Source organism: Silene latifolia, chromosome 2 (assembly GCF_048544455.1).
Source record: "Silene latifolia isolate original U9 population chromosome 2, ASM4854445v1, whole genome shotgun sequence".
In the NCBI taxonomy this organism is placed as follows: domain Eukaryota; kingdom Viridiplantae; phylum Streptophyta; class Magnoliopsida; order Caryophyllales; family Caryophyllaceae; genus Silene; species Silene latifolia.
In genome coordinates, this window is record NC_133527.1 from 185,879,697 (window position 1) to 185,899,549 (window position 19,853).

The 19,853-nt window shown below is 38.4% G+C and overlaps 3 protein-coding genes across 6 annotated transcripts; 1 reads left to right on the plus strand and 2 right to left on the minus strand.

The window, feature by feature from the left end:
* Positions 1 to 213: 213 nt before the first annotated feature.
* On the plus strand, positions 214 to 5,656 carry LOC141643766 (uncharacterized). 3 transcript variants are annotated; one of them, XM_074453062.1, is made up of 7 exons: positions 214 to 455; positions 635 to 690; positions 1,221 to 2,868; positions 3,157 to 3,408; positions 3,573 to 3,653; positions 4,155 to 4,712; positions 5,434 to 5,656. In XM_074453062.1, the coding sequence occupies exons 3-7, from the start codon at positions 1,678 to 1,680 to the stop codon at positions 5,491 to 5,493; spliced, it is 2,142 nt and encodes a 713-aa protein (XP_074309163.1). In that variant the 5' UTR covers positions 214 to 455; positions 635 to 690; positions 1,221 to 1,677; the 3' UTR covers positions 5,494 to 5,656. The 3 variants fall into 3 exon arrangements, with proteins under 3 accessions (XP_074309163.1, XP_074309165.1, XP_074309164.1); XM_074453063.1 differs by lacking the exon at positions 214 to 455 and adding an exon at positions 486 to 542; XM_074453064.1 differs by lacking the exon at positions 3,157 to 3,408 and having other exon boundaries at positions 220 to 455.
* A 1,342-nt stretch (positions 5,657 to 6,998) lies between these two features.
* On the minus strand, positions 6,999 to 7,949 carry LOC141641790 (uncharacterized). The gene has a single exon (XM_074450438.1). It carries the CDS (start codon positions 7,947 to 7,949, stop codon positions 6,999 to 7,001), a length of 951 nt encoding a protein of 316 aa, XP_074306539.1.
* Positions 7,950 to 8,537: 588 nt separating this feature from the next.
* LOC141643767 (phytyl ester synthase 2, chloroplastic-like) lies at positions 8,538 to 18,007 on the minus strand. Of its 2 annotated transcripts, XM_074453065.1 has the most exons (14): positions 17,547 to 18,007; positions 17,273 to 17,324; positions 16,463 to 16,518; positions 15,815 to 15,973; positions 14,433 to 14,540; positions 14,103 to 14,197; positions 13,651 to 13,772; positions 13,147 to 13,297; positions 12,344 to 12,474; positions 11,800 to 12,166; positions 11,157 to 11,270; positions 10,317 to 10,399; positions 10,056 to 10,165; positions 8,538 to 9,016 (listed from the first exon to the last, which is right to left on the minus strand). In XM_074453065.1, the coding sequence occupies exons 1-14, from the start codon at positions 17,884 to 17,886 to the stop codon at positions 8,826 to 8,828; spliced, it is 2,079 nt and encodes a 692-aa protein (XP_074309166.1). In that variant the 5' UTR covers positions 17,887 to 18,007; the 3' UTR covers positions 8,538 to 8,825. The 2 variants fall into 2 exon arrangements, with proteins under 2 accessions (XP_074309166.1, XP_074309167.1); XM_074453066.1 differs by lacking the exon at positions 16,463 to 16,518 and having other exon boundaries at positions 17,547 to 17,978.
* Between the last annotated feature and the right edge of the window lie 1,846 nt (positions 18,008 to 19,853).

Sequence of the window (19,853 nt, forward strand, 5' to 3'; positions counted from 1 at the left end):
GAGCTATACAACAAAATTTTCGAACATTGGTAATTTTATTACATTATTTATATTCTTTGTACGACTTATATTTAGACTATATTGATTCATTTTAAATATAATATTCTGCAAATTAGGGTTTAATATTACGCATTTCATCCCGCATAATATATCCAATTCCGTATAATGTAATTTTACACAGGTTTAAAAGCATGGGAAAATAAGAAAAAAAAAAAAAGCGGTGGACTCGTGGTTATGTCTCATAGACTCCAACCATAGCCTTCTATTTTACTCTTCCTCCTCCTCATCATCATCATCTTCATCCATCTTCCTCCCATATTCAAACGACGCCGTCTTATTTTATTTTAATTATTTTTCTCCTTCTTTTATTTCTTCTCATAACTTCATTTCATCGATTACATTCAAATTCATTCAATCAATTAATTCTTCATCAATTTGTTCAACATTTCATAATTGTACGTAGTTTTTTTTTTTTTTTTTTTTTTTTTTTTTTTTTTTTTTAAATATATTTTTTGGGCGATACGGCGATATTGTTGCTATAGGTTTGCGGCGGAAGTAACGATATTTGAATTTGTTTAATATATTTATGCAATATGTTGTTTGTAATCTTATGAATTTGTTTAATGTTATGCAGGTTTTGCAGTGTTGTTCGTGATTTCGTTTTGTTCGTTCAATTGATTGTAACTTAAGGTAGTTTAATTCATTATGTTTTAAGTTTAGAGTTGATTTTTTGCTGTTTTTTGATTGTTTGATGGTTGTTAATGGTGATTGTTTTGAGCTGAAGTGATTAATTGATTGATTGCTTGTTGATGCAATCATTATCGATCGATTGATTGATTTTGATCGCGATTTCTTAAGTTGATTGTATAAGCATTAATTTGATTAAGTAGCGTAAGAGTTGATCAATACTCGTCAATGTAAATTTGATTGAGGGAGTAAGCATTGATCTTGCTGACGTGCTCCACAGTGATAATTTGATTGATTGATTTCATATGTTGATTGTATCAACATTAATTTGATTAAGTAGCGTAAGAGTTTATCAGTACTCGTCAATGTAAATTTGATTGAATAAGCATTGATCATGCTGACGTGCTCCATAGTGATAATCCGATTGATTTTTTCCGGTATTTTTGATGATTTATGCTAGTATTCTGCTTGAAATTTTGGTAAATGTAGTGTGAAATCGATGCGTGGAGTAATGGTATTATGTGTATGTGCAGGGTCAAGTGATCATGACTTGGGTTGAAGTTAAAGTTAGGCAAATAATTTGTGTTTCAAGTTGCTGTGAGATTACAGCTATTGGGGTTTTAGGTAATGATAAGGCAATTAGTGTGGTTGAAGGGAAAATGTGATGAGTGGAATGGTGGATATGTAGGTTTCGTTGTTTGTTGTTTTGCAAAGCTGTGTTTAGTGGCCTGATTCTCTTATTGAAACCTAGCTGTAGTGTTATTATTCTGATGATAGGAGTATAGGATCAGGCGTTTGAGGATTTGAAGACCAAGTTTATATGGCAAAGAATGAGACGATTGTATTGGTAGACTGGTAGAGCATTTAATCAAAAAAATAAGGGACGATTGTATTGGTAGAGAATTTAATCAAAAAGAAGGTAAACAAATAGCTAGGCGTTCATTTTTTTCAAAAATTTTAGATAATTGTTTTAGATTAGGAAACTTGGCAATGGGTTTGCCACAGGTAATCTCTAATGATGAATGTCTGGCCCCACAGAGCCAGTATAACCAAAATCCCTCCCGCTGTGTTAGTGTAAGCACGTGTGATTTGGATGGATCATGTGAAATTTTCTTAAGTCCACGTAGCAAGGGTTTGTCAATATCTTCGAGGGGGGTGTTCCCAAGTAATTCTGTGAATCATGCCGGCACTTCTAGCGACTCTCTAAAGTCTAGCACAAACAAGGATATTGTGCCCTATGTGCCCAGAATGAAAATTGGCGCAAAAGATTGTTGGAGTTCTAAGCTGAGCGTGGATGTTAAGCCAGTTTCTCGGATAGTAGGATTTCAAGCGAATGAAACTGCAATCTCTGGGTCAATGATAAGCAAAGGTGATTCTTCTAGCGACGTTATTGATGTTGCAGATAAGATTGTGACATCAGGATCCACAATTCGATCACGAATGTTATCGCCATTGAACAAAATGGTTTTTCCTGGCTACATTGCAAGTGGTGCTTTGAACATGGGATATGAAATCCTTTCCCCTCTCACAACTGGTAAAACAAGTAGTGTGGAGGCACAAGAGCCTAAAAAACTAAATGTCTGTGGGAAGGACCAATTAAGCACTCCAGCATCATCGTTTTCTTACAACAGAGAGTTGGTGAATGCATCTTATGGAGCTGGTAGAAAGGCCCCATGTTTTTTGGTTGATGGCCCTTTGCCAGCAGACCACGAATCATCTGAATTTTATTTTTCACCTCCAGGATTTAGTCACCTAGAAAAGTTGAGTAAAGTGGACAGCAATGTTGTAGGGAACTTCGGATGCCGGGAGAGATTAACATTCACTTCTCTTCCGTCATCTCCACTTGGTCGAGAATCTTGTGGAGGGATGAAAAGACCAGAAAGTGACTATCTTCCCACAAATAGTGTTGGATTGTCACTTGGTGGACGTATTACTGGGTTAGCCTTCCCTTCTGAAGAAGAGGAGACCAATGTCCACCGGAGATCAAGGGAAGACTTTCGGCCATCATCCTTAGATTCTGCCGGTGGGTTTAGTTGGCCCACAGGTAATGATTTGCTTCCAAGTCCTCATAGCACGAGGTCCATCAGATCTTTGAGTGGGCTCCCTGTCAGGAGATCTTTGATTGGCTCATTTGAGGAGTCTCTTTTGTCCGGTAGAATCTCTTCTGGTTCTGCTCATCAGGTATTCATACTTTCACCTCCAGGTAGTTCTCTGTTCTGGGGTCTTTCCAGTTTCATTGAAGTTAATTGGATTTGTACTCTACCATAATTTAACTCCTACCCCAAGGCCCAAGGGGTGATGTGTGGAGGATTCTGGCTCTCTCTCCCTTCCCCTTCCCCTTCGTACACCTATCAGGGAGCCAGACATGAGATTAAACATGCAGAGTCTTGGAAAGAAAAGTTTTTGCTATCGCTTTTAAGATACATAATAGCCTTATCTGATGCTAGCTGTATGTTTTGTTGTGGTTAGAAAATCGATGGTTTCCTCGCTGTTTTAAGTGTAACTGGGGGAAACTTCTCACCAAAGTCACAGAAGCTTCCATATTCTGTAACTAGTGTGGATGGAGATAGCTATTTACTCTACTATGCATCCATAGATCTTGGTGGCAAGTCTACTTTGAAAGAGGGTGGTGGAAAGATGTTCAGGAAAAGCGTTGGCAGTGACGATTCACAATTTGTCAAGAGTCGTCTGCGCATTCCTGTGAAAGGACGTATACAGCTGGTATTCTATTCCTTTCAAGTTATGGGTTGGGCATTTGGTCTGTCAATCTTGTATATTTGGCCATTTTGTGGTATTGGCTAACCGAGTTACATGAATAGATTATTCTTGTATTAGAGTTCGGTTCATAGTTATATGGCCATTCTAAATATTATCTTGTTCTGCAGGTCCTCAGCAACCCAGAAAAGACACCTATACATAACTTCCTCTGCAACTATGATTTGAGTGACATGCCTGCAGGGACTAAGGTACATTTTAGTTTTAGTTTTTGATACGAAGTATTTGTTAAAGCACGAGGTGCTACAACATCTGTTAGCACTCACATTCACTTTGGAAGAGGCACCGGGGCAGTCAAAATACCCACGAGCGCATTACCTGTTTTGCATTTGTTTGCCCATTGTCCACACTTGACATATTTGTATGTTTACTTGGTCGCGTAGTTGTTTGGGCCTGTGTTCAGCGATTCCTGACTCTTGATCCGTGCGCCCATTATGTTGGTATCCAGTGACCGTAAATGGTTGTAATCCAAATTAATTTACTGATCGAAATTAATTTACTCATAAAATTGTCACAACTGGAGTTATAAAATACTCATATATGTAACAGATAAAATATATCGTTTTGTTGAAGATGAATGATTGTCACGATGGTTTTTAGGTTCAATGGAAATTAGATAGGAGTAGCTAATTTGTCGTCATCTTTGTTCGACATATTTATCTCTGCTTTTTTTACCTTTTAAATTGAACCAGACATTCTTGCGCCAAAAGACCAGTCTCGCACCTGTTAAATCGTCTACTGAGCCTGAGCTGGGTAGTAAAGTGCGTAATGAGGAAGAAAAACATACAGCAACCATAAATAGCAGTAATTCAGGTTTACCCGGCATGCCATCAATAGGGATGTCTGAAGAGAACAAAAATGCTGGCAGTAGTACAGGAAGGACTATGTCAGTTAAAAGTGGTCACTACAATACATCTGAAGGTTCTCTTGGAAACTTTCTGTCTGTGAATGGTAGTAATGCAAGCAAATGTGAAGGCACTTGTGACCTTAATTTCTGCCAGTCTAAATGTGCCTCGCCTAGTTCATGCAACATTAAACAGAGTAGTGGGGCACTGCGTTATGCTCTTCACCTTCGTTTCTTGTGCCCTCCACCACGAAAAGGTTCTAAACCTGTTAAGAGGTGCAAATCTGACACTCTGAGCTGCCCAACAAACACTTACACTGGTGTTGAACAAGACCGGAAATTTTACCTATACAATGATTTGAGAGTCGTCTTCCCTCAAAGGCATTCAGATTCCGATGAAGGCAAGGTATGATTTATCATCTAATACCTTTAGAAGATTACTTTGTACACAAGTGAAATTTGTGCATATACTGTCTTTTCTGTATGCTACAAAAGGAGAGGGGGTAGAGCACATGCATTCATTTATTCCCAAGCCATTGATTCTCAAAGTGTCTTGACTTGTGTGAGTTGGCTCAGAAATTGAATGGAACCCATGTTTAAACCTTACAATCTTACTTTTAATTAGTCGGTGGTTTAAAACTTTTTATTGCACGAATTTATTGCACGAACTAGGCATTCTTACGCTATCTGAGTCGACATGTACCCCTTTTCTTTCAAGGTCGATGTGTAGGGTTTGTATAGAATATATATTTATTGATTTGTTGGATTGTCTGCATATCTGGACTTGTGTCATGGCTTTGTTTGCAAGAGAATTAATCGTTTTTGCCATGAAAGCCCTGTTACCACAGAATTTACGCTATAGACCAAACATCTCTCGACAGCATTTGTCTAATGACCTTAAGCTGTCAATTTTAGTCACTCATGAGTCATGGATTATGAATGACATATGAAGACATATGCGGCCGACCCTCTGTTACTTCGCCATAAGATGGAAGCTTTTGAGGCTCCAACTTTTCTTTTTAAACGGAACTAGAGTAATGTTGTAGTAATATGGTGCTCCGGATATGACATTATCTCAAAACCTTGCGCTAATCATTGTTGGCTAAATTATTTTTGATTTGTTGCAGTTGAATGTGGAATACCATTTCCCAGCAGATCCCAAGTATTTCAACATTGGCGACTCGTAATTGAAATTTCTTGAAGAAAAGAAGCATCTCATTCTTAGTGTACATAATTGTACAGTTAACTTGTGTATGGTTCCATCTTGGAATCTTTTATGAACATAAACTAATTGCTGTACAGATTACTGACCTTTTTAACAATGAATAAAATCAAGTACATTTCACTCTAGTGGTATATCATTATGCTGATACTCCTGGTATTTATTGTAGTTCGGTTTGAGCTATTTCAGCTCTCAAAGTATCAGACTCAAAAATCTGGATATAGGGGGATTGCAGAAGTTCTTTTAGAATTGAACGGAGAGAGTTATATTATACGGAGTATAAAAATAGAATTGAACGGAGAGAGCACATTATAAAAAAATAGAGTAAGTTATACAATGTCAATATTAAACACCTCTCCTCGTTATTGCGATCCCCGGTGGCCTGATTCGCTCCTCCCTTTGTTACAACATCCACAACGATTGGTGGAAACCCGAGTTTCAAGGCGTTTCTCAGGTCTATCTCTGCGGGCTGTCGAGCTGATCAGTTGTTGTCGCTGCTTCCTTGGGGTTCCTGCCCTTCTGACTCCTTGTCCTGTCACCTATTACCTTGCATGCAACCAGGGGTGATCCCCCCATTTCCCCCACCCCTGGTTTGTCTTTTGTTTCTGGTTGAGAATCGGAATCTTATTGTTTTATCGAGTTCGACTTCCGGTGTTTCTCGTTGTGCCCTTGTTCTGGGTTTGACCGGTCGTTTTGTTTTTCTGTCGGTAGGTCCGACGTCTTTGGTCCGGTCTGTTTTGTGACAGCTGTGTGTTGGCTGTTTCGTTTTGTGTTTGTGGGTCGGCTTGGACCGAGTGGTGATCCCCCCATTTCCCCCACCTTTCGGTCCTTTGTCCTTGTTTTGTTGGTCTATGAGCATAGCTCATTGGGTCTGTTTGGTACCGAAAGGTGATCCCCCCATTTCCCCCACCTTATCGGTCCATTTTTCTCTTGTGTGTATTTTATGTCGTTAAAGGTTGGTTTTTGCATGTGAGGCGGTGGTCCTGGGAGGAGTCGTTTGGTGAAATAGGTGTTCTTTTTTGGTTTCGTGGTGCTTGCTGATCTGTCGCTGCTTTCCGCGGTTGTGTTTGTTGAGTCTTTTAGAGTGAGGTTCTGTGTGCTGGGGTCCTTATTTTTCTGGTTGGAGGGGTGTTGGGTAGAGTGGTTTTTGGATCTTCGATGGCGGTGTTGGTCGGGGTCGGAGGGGGTGGTCTTCTCGTCTTTTGAATGGCGTTTCCTTTAATTTTCATGTTTTGTTTTTTTCTCCTAATAACCTCCTCCTATAGGAGCCTTGGTCGTCTCTTTAGTGGTAAGTCAAGTCCTTTTTACGGTGTTGGTGGTGAGGTGCTTCTCTCTCTGGGGGCTCGTGTTTCACATTGCATGTTGAATTTCTCGGTCCGTCTGTCCTACGTTCAATGGATGCGATCTCTAAGGTATAGGATATTTTTCTTCGTCGAGGGCGGACATCGTCTTGCCTCTCATCTTTTCTTTCTACGTTCTTTTCGCACGCATTTCTTCAACAGTACGAGGACGGTCTCCCCACCATTCGGGGAATTTCTGTGTCCGTATGAAGCAAGAAGCAGACTCGTGCCCAACACCAGTGCAATGTGTGCAGGTGAGCTTTCGACGTTCCCGTCGCTCAAGGTCCCGGAGAGCTCTCCAATCGGTAGTAGGAGCAGGAGTATTTTGGGACCCATGACGGACAGCGAATGCGGCCATGTCAGCCGGTTCTGCGAGGGTCACAGTCCCACCCTGCAATCGCTCCTCTTGGATAGTTAACTGAAAGGCGCGATTGAGAGTTGGCAGGGTTTCAAGGGACAGTAATTGGGAGCGAAGGTTGCCATAAACAGACCGGTCAAGACCCATGAGAAATTTATGAAGACGTTCTGAGTCTTGTCGAGCAAGAGCATTTTTCGTGATACCACAAGTACACCGACCACAAGAACAAGCAAACGGTGGTTCGTGATTGGCGAGGGCATCCCAAAGGGCTTTTAAATTACCAAAATAAGATGTCACAGACATACCTTTCTCCTGTCTACAATCATGGAGGTCGGATTTCAGAGCATGAATCTTCGAGCCATCCACAATGGAAAATCTTTCAGCCAAATCGTCCCATAGTAGACGAGCATCTTCAAAGTAGGAAATACTACTTTTAATAGAAGGATCGATGGTGCGCATAATCCATTGGACAACGGTGCAATGGATGACTTCCCATTGTCCAAGGAGGGTAGAATCAGTCGGCTTAGCAACAGAGCCGTCACAAAAGCCGAATTTGCGTCTCGACTTAAGCGACATCTTCATAGACCGACTCCATTCCTCATAATTATCGGGACCGAGTTTTATATCCGTAAGAACGAGGCTAGCGATATCATGGCTACCGAGGTAGAAGGGAGACATGATATCAATGGAGGTGCCAGAATTTGCACCGTCTGATTTCGTCATTGATAAGGAGAGCGACGAAATCAGAAGATTATAGAAGATGGGGCGGAAGCGTGTTTAGGTTTGGAACGAAAACCGAGAACCTGATACCATGTCAAGATATAGAATGTGATAGAATTGTTTTGTGTTGTGTTTCTCATTCAATAAACGAAGTACTTAAATACATAATATTGAAGACGGGAATACGTAATACCCTAGCAAACCCTAAAACATATGGGCTTTGTAAATGTAAGGCCTAATACGGCCTAATATAAGTACACCTTGTTATTGTCAATCCGGCGTCTGTATGTATCAACGGTATTTGGAGGTCTTCTGTGTTAATGATGATGATACCAGCTTTCGTGATCAAGATGTCGTCTCTTGCCATTCTACCATCGTTTATCTTGCGTATCTTAATATTGCATCTTTTCTTTTATATAAATGTTATGTATTCTCGATGTATGGCTTTGTAGTGCTAGATTTAGTTGTTAAGTGTCTGGTGCTACCTAGTCGAGTAGCTTACTCTGTATTGTTTACAAAAAAAAAAAAAAAAAAAAAAAAAAAAAAAAAAAACTTATACAGGGAAGAGTTTTCGAAATTGTGACCAAAAATAAATTGAAACTAATGCACACCACAGCATCAACTGCATGACGATAATCTTTTCATTTCCTGCAAATGTTTATTTTGTCCCGAACAATGGGGGGTGCAATGTACACCCACTAAATAACCTATTCCTGAAACTAATCAGCAACCACATTATTTTGAATCTATTCCAGGGAGTAATCGAAACCATTCTACTAGGTAAACAACCTTGGATCTTCATTCTTCTCAACTTAAGCTAGATTTCGGAGGTGGGAACCTCAGCTGACCAACCGTTGGTGGCACTACACAATGTTCTAGCTAGATTTCGAAAGTGGGAACCTCAGCTGACCAGCCGCTGATGGCACTATACAATGTTCTAGAAGCAAGGCTTCTAAAAGGGTCCCTTTCTCTGTTTTCCTTGAGAAATGAAATGCAACGCTCCACCTCCGACTTTATCTCCAAGTAAACTTGATCAGCTTTGTCTCTCTTTTTTAGCTCTTCCTTCATTCCTGCACCAGACCCCCACATTTCTGAATATTTGTTGCTGAACCTCATACACAAGTGTGAATGATCGGTTTGTGGGATTAGGGATAGTAGATTAGTAGAGGCATAGAGTATACACAAAAGACATCAGTACCCCGGAAAAGTGCTCTATAAAGAGTTAGATGACCTCCTTTAGGGAGTAGGAAGTCTAATTTGAAACCCCGTGGCGTTGATGATGGCATCTCATGCTAAACCGACCGGATTGCAATTGGAGGAATAAAGTATGATGAAGTGATGAACAAATGAATAGTCCATCCAGCATCCAAAAAATTTGACTAATTAAGATTTGAAACTAAACCAAACCAAGATAAGAATTCTTTAAGAGATCTACTGAACGTCCTTCGTACAAACTAGAGCAACTTCCCTATTCAACTCCTTAAGCTCAAGAGTCAAGAGGAATGACAAATTTGACAATACACAAGACTAATCCCCATGATCCATTCAACATAGACTTGGTCATAATTCAACATATCGACTGTCCTTCACTTGACTGTCCTAATAAAATCATTGTGCTTGTTTTGTTAGCTTCTAATGCCACCACAAAATGATAGAATGAATCTCTTTCTAGAGGGTAGCCACTTCCAACATCAAAAGGAACACGGCTTGAATCATCAACAAAAAGTGGGTGTCTAGACTCTAGTAGATTGATAAGCATTTGCCCTACTCCCCTAATTAAAGTTTAGATTCCCTAATTTTCATTCCAATGAACATGTGAGCCTCTCTAGAACTTTGTTGAAAGGAAAAAGCATTATCAACGCACTTAGGGCATGACAAAGAAATCCCTCCTACAAAGGATTGCTGCATATAAAAAAACGCAAGCTGACATAAACTTATTGAATACATGGAACGAGTCCGGAGTTCTCAAGTTAGGAGAACTGCGATAGAAGAGGAAGAATAGCCGGTAAACAATCCCTGCTACTAGAAGAAGTATGGGATCGTTTGTTTAGGTCATTAGGTGACAACAAAGCAGTCAAAGTGTACTACACTTGTGCGGTAGGGTCATACCTGCTGTATCAATTGGTTTCCCGAAATAATAATAGAAACGGCCAGGAAATTTGGGTAAAATTCCTGGAAGATACCCAATCTGGTTGGCAACTTCACCTTCTGCGTCAGTCCTGTCATAATTAAAGCATACGATTGGTTATCGGACATATAGATTGGCAGTTTAGTGCGCTTTCTAGTAGTCAAACTAACTTTGAGTGCATTTAAGGAAATTTAAACACAGAAAGCAAGTAAGTGCTTAACACCTCAGAAGCAAGGCTTTACCTCAGCTGACCAACACCTGACCCTTTCTCGATGAGGTCCCTCAGGTAAGGAATCTTCATTTGATCGTCATAGTCAAGAACAAGCTGAAATTTACAACATTTGTTTTTAATAGTGAAACATTACACAGAAATAACTTTGGTCTTACAAAATTGGGAAGGAGGAACAACTAAAGTAGCATCCTACATCCAGAAAACCACCACCACCACCTCCACCACTAAAGTCAGTATCTACACCCAAACACAACAACAATATTATTGCCGGAGTCCCAAAATGATTAAGAGTTGCTAACATGAATCATCATTTAAAACTGTCAATGAGAGGTATAAGTGTAAGATAATGAGGATAAAAAAGGAATACACAAAAAGAGAAATGTATCTGTAAGATTAAGAAAGCTGTAATATGCGGAGAAAAAAAAAAGTCACAAGTATCATCTATAAGCATGGTCTGATACTCAAACGAGTAAACTTTAAATGGCATGACATTTGTAAATGCGCCAAAACCAATTAGTGTCATATTAACTAATCTAGCAACAGAGTTATTAAGATGATACATTAGCATGACAACATACGTCTACTAACATAGGAATAAGAATTTGAACGAGAATGTTCTGCAGCCAAATGATCATGAAGATATGAACAACAAAGTATAATGCTATAATGGGTGATCACTAATCAATCGCAAACTTTCCAATTGCCGTGAATATCTCTCATGCAATAGAGTGTAAAGGACCAGATACTCCAAAACCTTCCTTGATAAATTTTATTTTCATGATATAAACTAAACCATATTAAAAAAAAATGTATATTAGCAACATATAGACCCAGGAAACCACAAACTGACCTCACCAATATCATCTTCACCGACGACCCCAAAGGGTATGATTTTTGCTCCAAATCTAGCAGCCATCCTCACAAATTCGGACCTTTCAGGCCAAAATAGTTGATATTCCTCACCCTGCAGGACTTCGAAAATTTTCAGTTTTTACTTTTACAATGCTAAGAAATTTCACAGAATTTTGCCATGCAACACACTCATATATTTTAAGAATTGACACTTGGCAACACACATAGCATGATAAATTGATCTCACAAAATAGTCAAAGTGGCTACCTGAAAAATAATTCCATTACTACTCAAGTTTGAGTAATTCAGAACTGCTCGAAGTTTTCAAATAGTTACTATTTCAGAATGATTTATGCATACTACTCTCCCTCTGAGAAAATGTTGCCAACTTACAACTAAAAGTCCTTTAAGAGAGTATCATTTTGACCTTTCATATAAATTAGGCCAGTAACAGTAAGACTGTATTACATTTTGACACTCTAGACTCCAGAGCTTTTAGTGACAGTAATAGCCTCTAGTTACGTTTGACAATGATTATCGAAAAAAAAAGCTATCAGTAAATGCACTTCAAATTTTGCATTAAAGAACTGAGGAACAGTCCTAACTACAGCATAAAATGTAAGTTTAGAGGCATTCAGAACCTTTTTATGACAAGCTTCACGCATTCCTCCTGGATATAATAGAACATGAGAACCTGCAGCTAGGAGCTTGTAGAAGTTGCTAGCGGAGACCGGAACTGCACCCATAGCTCTAAAAGAGTCGAACATAGATATGTCTAGTTGTTCTTCTAGCATCCTCACAAAAATAATAGGATGTGCTAGACCCCGTAACAGGACATCTCTCTCAGTCAAAAAGTTCATTACCAGAGGAAACAACTCCAAGCCAAGTAACATGTGATAACCGACAAGCACAACAGGCCCCTCAGTTGGAATACCTTCAAGGCTTCGCACAATCTTCCCATCATCCAAGGTAGAGAACATTACAGGTCCAGTAGCCGTGCTAATCCATCTGACATCAGATAAAGTTTAACATATGTTAATACCTTCCACAGCATAGCAAAAATTAAGAGCGGTGGAGCAAGAATGTCACTCATCATCTGACTTTGAAAACTCTGTTCCAATCAACTACATCCCTGTCTTCTTGCAATTGATTCTCCTACAAATACGGCACAAAGCTATAGTTTACCTGTATGGCTCGCATATTTTCTTAAATTCAGCTTCAGTGGGAGGCAAATAGTCAGAGACATAGTCTTGAAATTTAGCACGGCGATAGAAGCTTGTGCCCTTCAGGATAGCTACTAAGTCGATCCCGTCTTCCTGTGAATTAGATTTAGAAAAGCAAGGTCTATAACTATTTGAGAAACTCAGACCCAAGAACAGAAAGAGAAGATTCATGTCAAATACGTAGTATCTTAATGATGTGATCACAAAAAGGAATATTTTGAAGAAGTTTAATTTTAGAACATAAAGGGGGTTAACATTTGCGGTTATAGGATCAAATATAGACTGTGGAAGTGTATCAAGTGTACTGCAGTAAAACAAAATGAAACATATCTTTCTGCGAAGAACCACAGATCTCACAGGATTAATACCAAAACGAAGCAACTATCATAATTCATAAATAAATGACAAACTAAAGCTGCCAAACGACCACAAAATGCAGCAAATTGCCGTCAAATACAAGAGAAGCACACAGCACACAAGCTTATTTTCCTACCAACCTAAAAAAATACTCGTATATATATACAAAGGAAGAAATTATCGCATTCCGAGTTCCCTGTATATCTGAACTTTGAACATCCACTCAAAGCAATTAAAGAGCATTTGGAGTTTTCCGTATATTCTAAAAATTATAATATAAACCAATGATTTCTCAGCTTTAAACTTGTGAAAAGCTTTGACAGGAATGTCGACACAATTCCAAAAGCATAAGCCACAAACCAGAAAAAAAAAAAAAAAAAAAAAGGAAAAGGATAAGCTGCAGCATACCAGGAAGATAAAATGCCCAGATTCATCGAATTTGCGGATCTCACACTTCGGTAGGAAAGCAGTGTCCTTCAACAAATGTATCTCTTGTTTTGGTAAAGCTACACGTATTCTTTCAGCTTCCTCCAGGTTTGGCAGCAATGGATCTCTTCCACTGAGACAAGCTCAAATACAAAGCAATAATTAGGAAGCGAAGTTTGAGCAAAGTCAAGTTCAACTGCTCAATTAGTGTAAGATCCTTCTCCTAACAATGAAAATAAGTGTAATACACACTCCACAGTAGATGTCATCACAGAACCGTAACATTAAAAAAAAAATTATAACGGTGGGGGGAAGGTTTTCTCTTTAGATGACGCAAGACGATTTCAATTACTTATTGGAGCTTCTTGTATTTACTGATGGCGGAAAAAAAACTACGCTCTCTCTCAAGGTAAATTTTCGGAAAAATTGATTAGAGTCTGGATGGATTGGAAGTTGAAACTATGACTAAGAGAGGAGAATTAGCACCTCGCAAGAATTAAAATTTGGGCTTTGACAGCATATATACGAGAATTCACAAACGAAGCAGCTGAGTTCATCATGCGCAGCTTCCACAAAAGAGTGTCTCTGGGAAGAATATCAGCCACAACCTGTTACTTTCGTCATGAATTTCATTTTAAGTATCTGAGTGAGAGATTTTAGATAAACGTCCACTATAAAATAATCAACAATACACAATTCTGACAGCAATTATGAGTTGCTTCCTTAGACAGGAAGACTTCTGCTCATCCCAAAAGAAAATGAAGGACTAAAAGAACTTCATGAAAAAAGCCTATATTTCACCATGTATGCTAACCTAATATGTCAGTAGCGAAAAGAAACTAGAACTGCTACCGTGTGCCACAGGATCATTACAAAACACCTAAGCAAAAATGTGTATGCGCATATTCAACATTCAAAAGAAGTCAAACAACTATTACCGAAAAGTGAATTGACTGCTTGAAGAGACCTTTGTAAAGTTTTTCCAGTTGAAACCCTTTCTCCAAACCAGAGGATGTTGTTTTGAAAGGGTCACCTACACACAGCGCGAGCACAAGAAAATCACAGAGAGCAACTATTAGTCTTAGTCGTGTAATGAAAAAGAGTGTAAACTACATCCATTATTCAGGAGGATGACAAGGATCAGACTCTACCAGCATGCCCCGACAGCATACAGTACAGAAACAGCATTCTTGACCACTCGTCAGTCATGCCAGCAGAAGTATTGCAACGAACGTATTAGTAATTGAGTCTAAAAAACAATGTCAAACCTGTCATCAGGCTGAATGCATATGGTATACTGATGAGAGACAGCTCGCTTGGGATGAACTCGAGCAAAGGTAATATAGACTGTAGCTGAGACTTGGCAAAACTGGTTGCTGCAAGACTGATATTAATGAGAGACTATCATTCATTCGTGTAGTGTAGAAGCGATAAATCATAAATTGAGGTTCTTTACAGTTTTACACAACAATAGTATCTGGAATTTTACTGACCAGAAACATAGCCTGCATTTTTCTACTAGAGAAACTCCTCCTCTTAAAAAGAACTAGGAGGCAAATAAAAAAGTTTTTACCTCCCATTTCATTTCAGTGACATTGATTATTGCCTGCATATAACATCATGCTTACAAATCTATGTTGCATGGTTCAGTGTTCTAATTCGTAAGACGCCAATGGGTACAGATGTAAAGCACTCTATCAATATAGTTTGCTAATAAACTCCATTCTAGTATGGATGATTTGGTTCGAGGATCGGCTGGACAAAGCCCTGAACCATGCAACCGTGTTCCAGATACTTCGTAAGAATGTAGTACTGATGCAATTAGCACTCTCTCTTTTTTTTTGGTAAAGGTAAGCATATTAATATCAATGATGAAGCGCAAATACATCCCAGACTTAATCATCCCCTATTTTGCCACATTACAACTAGACCTGTTAAAACTCGACCCGACCCGAAAACCCGACCCGACCCGACCCGTTTTCTTAGGGTTACAAACCCGGTTTTTTTTACCCGCGACCCGTTTGACCCGAACCCGAAATGACCCGTTATTTTAGGATCGAGACCCGATCCGAACGGGTCGACCCGTTGGGTCAAAGGAAAATCATGAATTTTATTAAAAATATTATTATTTATATATTATATTTGAAAATATAGTTAAAAAATTATTTTTTTATTACTTAAAATTAAAAATTCAACTAAAAAGTCAATTTTATATAACTTTTATAATATTTAATAATAAAATAATTATTAAAAAAACTTTATTTTAATAATTATATCAATATAATTATTGTATATGATGAATATGACTAAAATAATAATTTTAAACATATTTTAATTTTTAAAAATATATTTTTTAAATTAAAAAAATCGTTTAAAAAAGGCGTTAAAAATTATTTCTTGACCCGTATTCTGACCCTAACCCGACCCGTGACCTGTATGACCCGACCCGTATTCTGACCCGACCCGGGACCCGACCCGCCCGACCCGTTTGACAGGTCTAATTACAACTGATTAGCACTATCTCAAATTCCCAAAAGTAGGTTCAATTTTAATAAAGTTGCTATAGCAAGCCACATTTATCAAGGTGTTCATAAAATACGATTGAGATCCTAAATTCTTTGAGCAAGAATACACAAATGAAAAAGCTCACCAGGATTAGCCAAAATAAGTACAAGATCAATATTAGGATTTCGCGCTGCCACAGCTAATGCAAGACATCCTCCAATTGATTCTCCAACAAGATATATCGGTCTCCCAGGGAAACGACAATTCTCAGACCTAACAGTTTGCTCAACTAACAGTATCAAATCTACATATAAGAAATAACCAGTCAGGTTATACGGATATGACAAGACTAACCCCCCTAGAAGGGAAAAAACCAACATAATACTGAAAAGAATAAAATTTTTAGATTGAATATCACGTTTTAACGGCATGTATTGCAAACAAACCATCGGGCATTTAGACTGCACGCCTGGTTTGGGTGGAGGGGGTGGGGGAAATAAATCATACAATTTCCCTAGTACGGACAGTAAATTTGACTGGCGGATTTGGAAGGGAGAGAAATGAAACGATCAATTTTTTTCTTCTACATGGCAAAACAAAATCATTTTATCCCATGAGAATTGGAAGAAAATCCGTTCCCCCTCTCTTCCATCTCCTACATCCCTCTCCCTTTCTCTTCCCTTAAATATCCTATTTAACGCTGCCGTAACTATAAATAAAACAAAGACTTCTAAAAGCAGTATCTAAGTAAATTGTCAACTATATCTGTCAATGTGCAAAGAGAGAGCTGAACCTTGGAATGGGGTGCGGTCCTTGACAGGTATGTGCAAACACCATACATCAAAAATCCTTAAATAAAAAAACCGGATCATTAGCCACTTCGTAAAAGCAACATTTCGTCCAACTATTTCACTGAATAAAAGACAGAATTTCCAGTTTATATGTCAAAAAATCATCTCAACCAAAAGCTTAAGCAAATGGCTGGAGTTCCAAGATCGGTTTTATACTCTAACACGCTCCTTCACACGAATATCCTTTGGGCTTGAAGTGTGGATGCAACTACAGGCTACCTACCTGGTGCTAATATTCCATTTTAGAATTGAGGGGTGGTGGGATTTGAACTCGTGGCCTTTGATCACGCTGGCTCTGATACCATGTCAAAAAACCCGTGGTGGAGCTAGGATTTCAACTTGAGGGGGCGAAAATTTTTGGGGATGAATGGGTAATTATATAAGGTGCGCTCGGAAAAATTTACCTAAAATTTACAAAATTCTCATCCGGGGTGAGGGGGCACTGCAAGAAACCATCTAAACCAAAAGCTTAAGCTAATGGTTGGAATTCCAAGATGAGTTTATACTCTAACATATACATATCAGCATATAAAGTCAAGATACTGACATTACAAGAGCCGGTAAAACAAAGCTGGGTAATTTGCATATGAAATCAAGATACTGAAGTTTGCCTAAGGCTAAAATGCATTCATGTTCCTTTTAATTGCTATGGATGACACACATAAGATCCTGGTCGTGTGAGGGGGTCAATTGACCCGCTCAGACGACCAGGATTTTAAGCAAACTTGTATCATTGCGAAAATGAAACTCACTTCCCCAGTTTTTGATGCTGCAAAATAAGTCCAAGTCCAAGTCCGTCAATACCTGAAATCGTACAAAGAAAATCATGTGAATTATTCTCCATTAAGACGCCCAAATCGACAATAAATCGATTTTACAAGTTACAACACGCTATTATAAAACCGTCTTTCATTTACATAAATTAGCCCGATATGGAGTATAACTTTTTTAGTAACGTCTCCGAACTAAATAAATAAAACCGTTTTACACGAGGATTGTATTTACGTATTATGGGAAAACACTAACCAGGCAAGTAAAGAAGAAGAGGCGAGTTATCAAATATGCGGGACCCACACTCCAAGGGTGAGAACCAGCGAGGCGGTCCATCTCCGCCGTCCGATTTAATCAACGATTCAGCTTGCTCGAAGTAATCCTCCAAGCTCAATTTTTCATTTTCCTCTTCTTCTAGAAACTTCTTCGCTTTCGCCACCGCCGCCGCAGCTTCCATTTTGTGATTCGTCGGTCTTTTCTCTGCCGCCGCCGTTGAGTGATTGATTACTACGGCGGAACGACGGAGAGAAGGTCGGTGAAGGCGGCGATCAGTGGAGATTCCGGCGAAGTTGACGGCTTGACTAATGGCGGCCATGGTGAAGGGAGTGACAGAGAGAGTGTTAGTTGGAATTGAGCTCAATGATTGTCAATTTTATTCCAGAGTTGGGCAGTTGCGCCATTTTAGTCGGACTGACGTATCCGTCTAGCAAAAAGACATTAAATAACACACTACTAGTTTTAATCCCGTGTAAATTGCACGGGACTATATAAGCATTATTCATCAAAAAATTTATATATTTAATATTTTTATCATATAATATTGGATATTTTTGTTCATAAATATATTTTGGACTAAAATTTTATCCAAAATAATTTTGAACAAAGTTTCAGTAAATATAAAATCAACAGATTGTAATTAATAAATTCTCAATAAAGTGAGCAAATAAATTATGTAAAATTTTTGTGCACTACATTAGAATTATTTACATTTATTATTCAACAAAATTTGAATTATTTCTTTATACGCAAGAAAATGTTTCGCGGATAAGAGAAAAGTGTATCCATTGACAATTTAACATAGTATGTTAATTTGTTTAACCCGTGGTGTACACACCTAGTTAGCCTAACTAAAAACTTCGTAAATAAACTTGTTAAAACATAGTGAATCACATTTAAGCTTGTTTTATTTTTTTTATTATTATTCAATTTTGGGAATTTACATTTGTGATTATATTTTTTACTACTACCATTTATGATTATATTTTTTTTATTACGTTTGATAAGTATTATATAATTGCACTTTTCTTAGTATATAATTATATACTTATTATTAATTTAATTTAAAAGTTAAGGAAAGTGAAGAAAATAATGATTTAACCAAGGAGCTCGAGCCTAATCTGAGCTTTAATTTTTTAGGCTTGAAAAATACAGAGCCGAGTCCGAGTTCAAACTCAAATTTCCAAGTCGATTCCAAACCCACTCGATCTCGAGCTCAAATCGGTTCGGTTACACCCTTACTCATTATTACTAATTAATAAAACATGGTACAAAAAATGGCGTAATTGTAGCGTGAGACGGTATCACATTGTTAAATGGTCCCATTTGGTGAAAGACAACCCATTTAATAATAGCCTTTTTGCAAAAATGAACCACACCGTGAGACCTTATTTTATAATCTGTCCATTTATTTCAATTTTGAAAACTTATTTACTACTCTTATTATTATTATTATTTGGTACAATTATTATTCTTAATAAGGGTTTTTTGATAACTACTATTTTTGTATTACCTTGTTTTAAGAACTACTACCAAAATAATTTTCGCTTAAAAACTACTACCAATAAGTTTGAATTTTTTAAAAAACACTACCAAATTTCATCCTAACTCAATGTTCCGGGTGTAATTCCGGAGCAGGATTTGTTACCACGTAAGCTTGGTGAATGACGTCTTTTTGCTTGTCTCTTCCTTTCGCTCTTTCCTGTTTAAGATGAACAAATTGAGGGCTTGGCTTGGTACCGAGCGTACTCACTCCGACGCTCAAGTCAGTAAACTTAAAGAGATTAAGTTGTATGTTACTTGACAAAGTATATTGTAGAGAGATAAGGGAGTTTATACCAGATTAATAGTGAGTTTTTGGATGAATTGTGGATCGTTTTCTCAATGAGGATTGAGGAGTATTTATAGACTTTCACCTTTTGTCACGTAGTGGTCAAGTGGCCAAGTGGCTAGCAGGTGGAAAGTCTGTTCTACCCTCGGCCGAGGGACCCATGGCAGGCCGGCTGGCCTGGTTCACTCCATGCCGAGGGGACTTGGATGTGAGTACGCGGATGTGCCTCCCGGCTGGCTAGTTGCCTAGCCGAGACCCAAGTGACAGGCCGACAGGCTGCGTCGGTTAGGGTCATTTGTCTAATACGTTGATTTGCTGTCTTTTGTCTTTGACCTTGCTCAATATGTTGACTCGGTCAGCGGGTGCAGAATATGCCCCATCACTCAATAAAACACAATATTAGCCATTTATTTTTGAATTTCCATCCTAAGTTGTTATTTTTATACCTTAAACTA

What these genes read in the sequence shown, in the direction of transcription:
- LOC141643766 (XM_074453062.1), top strand. Translation starts at nt 1,678, where the DNA reads ATGGGTTTGCCACAGGTAATCTCTAATGATGAATGTCTGGCCCCACAG. An exon ending in TGAAAGGACGTATACAGCTG is followed by an intron (nt 3,409 to 3,572) that starts GTATTCTATTCC and finishes CTTGTTCTGCAG; the next exon opens with GTCCTCAGCAACCCAGAAAA. An exon ending in ACATGCCTGCAGGGACTAAG is followed by an intron (nt 3,654 to 4,154) that starts GTACATTTTAGT and finishes AAATTGAACCAG; the next exon opens with ACATTCTTGCGCCAAAAGAC.
- LOC141641790 (XM_074450438.1), bottom strand. Translation starts at nt 7,949, where the DNA reads ATGACGAAATCAGACGGTGCAAATTCTGGCACCTCCATTGATATCATG.
- LOC141643767 (XM_074453065.1), bottom strand. Translation starts at nt 17,886, where the DNA reads ATGGCCGCCATTAGTCAAGCCGTCAACTTCGCCGGAATCTCCACTGAT. An exon ending in TCTTCTTCTTTACTTGCCTG is followed by an intron (nt 17,325 to 17,546) that starts GTTAGTGTTTTC and finishes GTACGATTTCAG; the next exon opens with GTATTGACGGACTTGGACTT. An exon ending in ACTTATTTTGGCTAATCCTG is followed by an intron (nt 14,541 to 15,814) that starts GTGAGCTTTTTC and finishes TCAGTCTTGCAG; the next exon opens with CAACCAGTTTTGCCAAGTCT.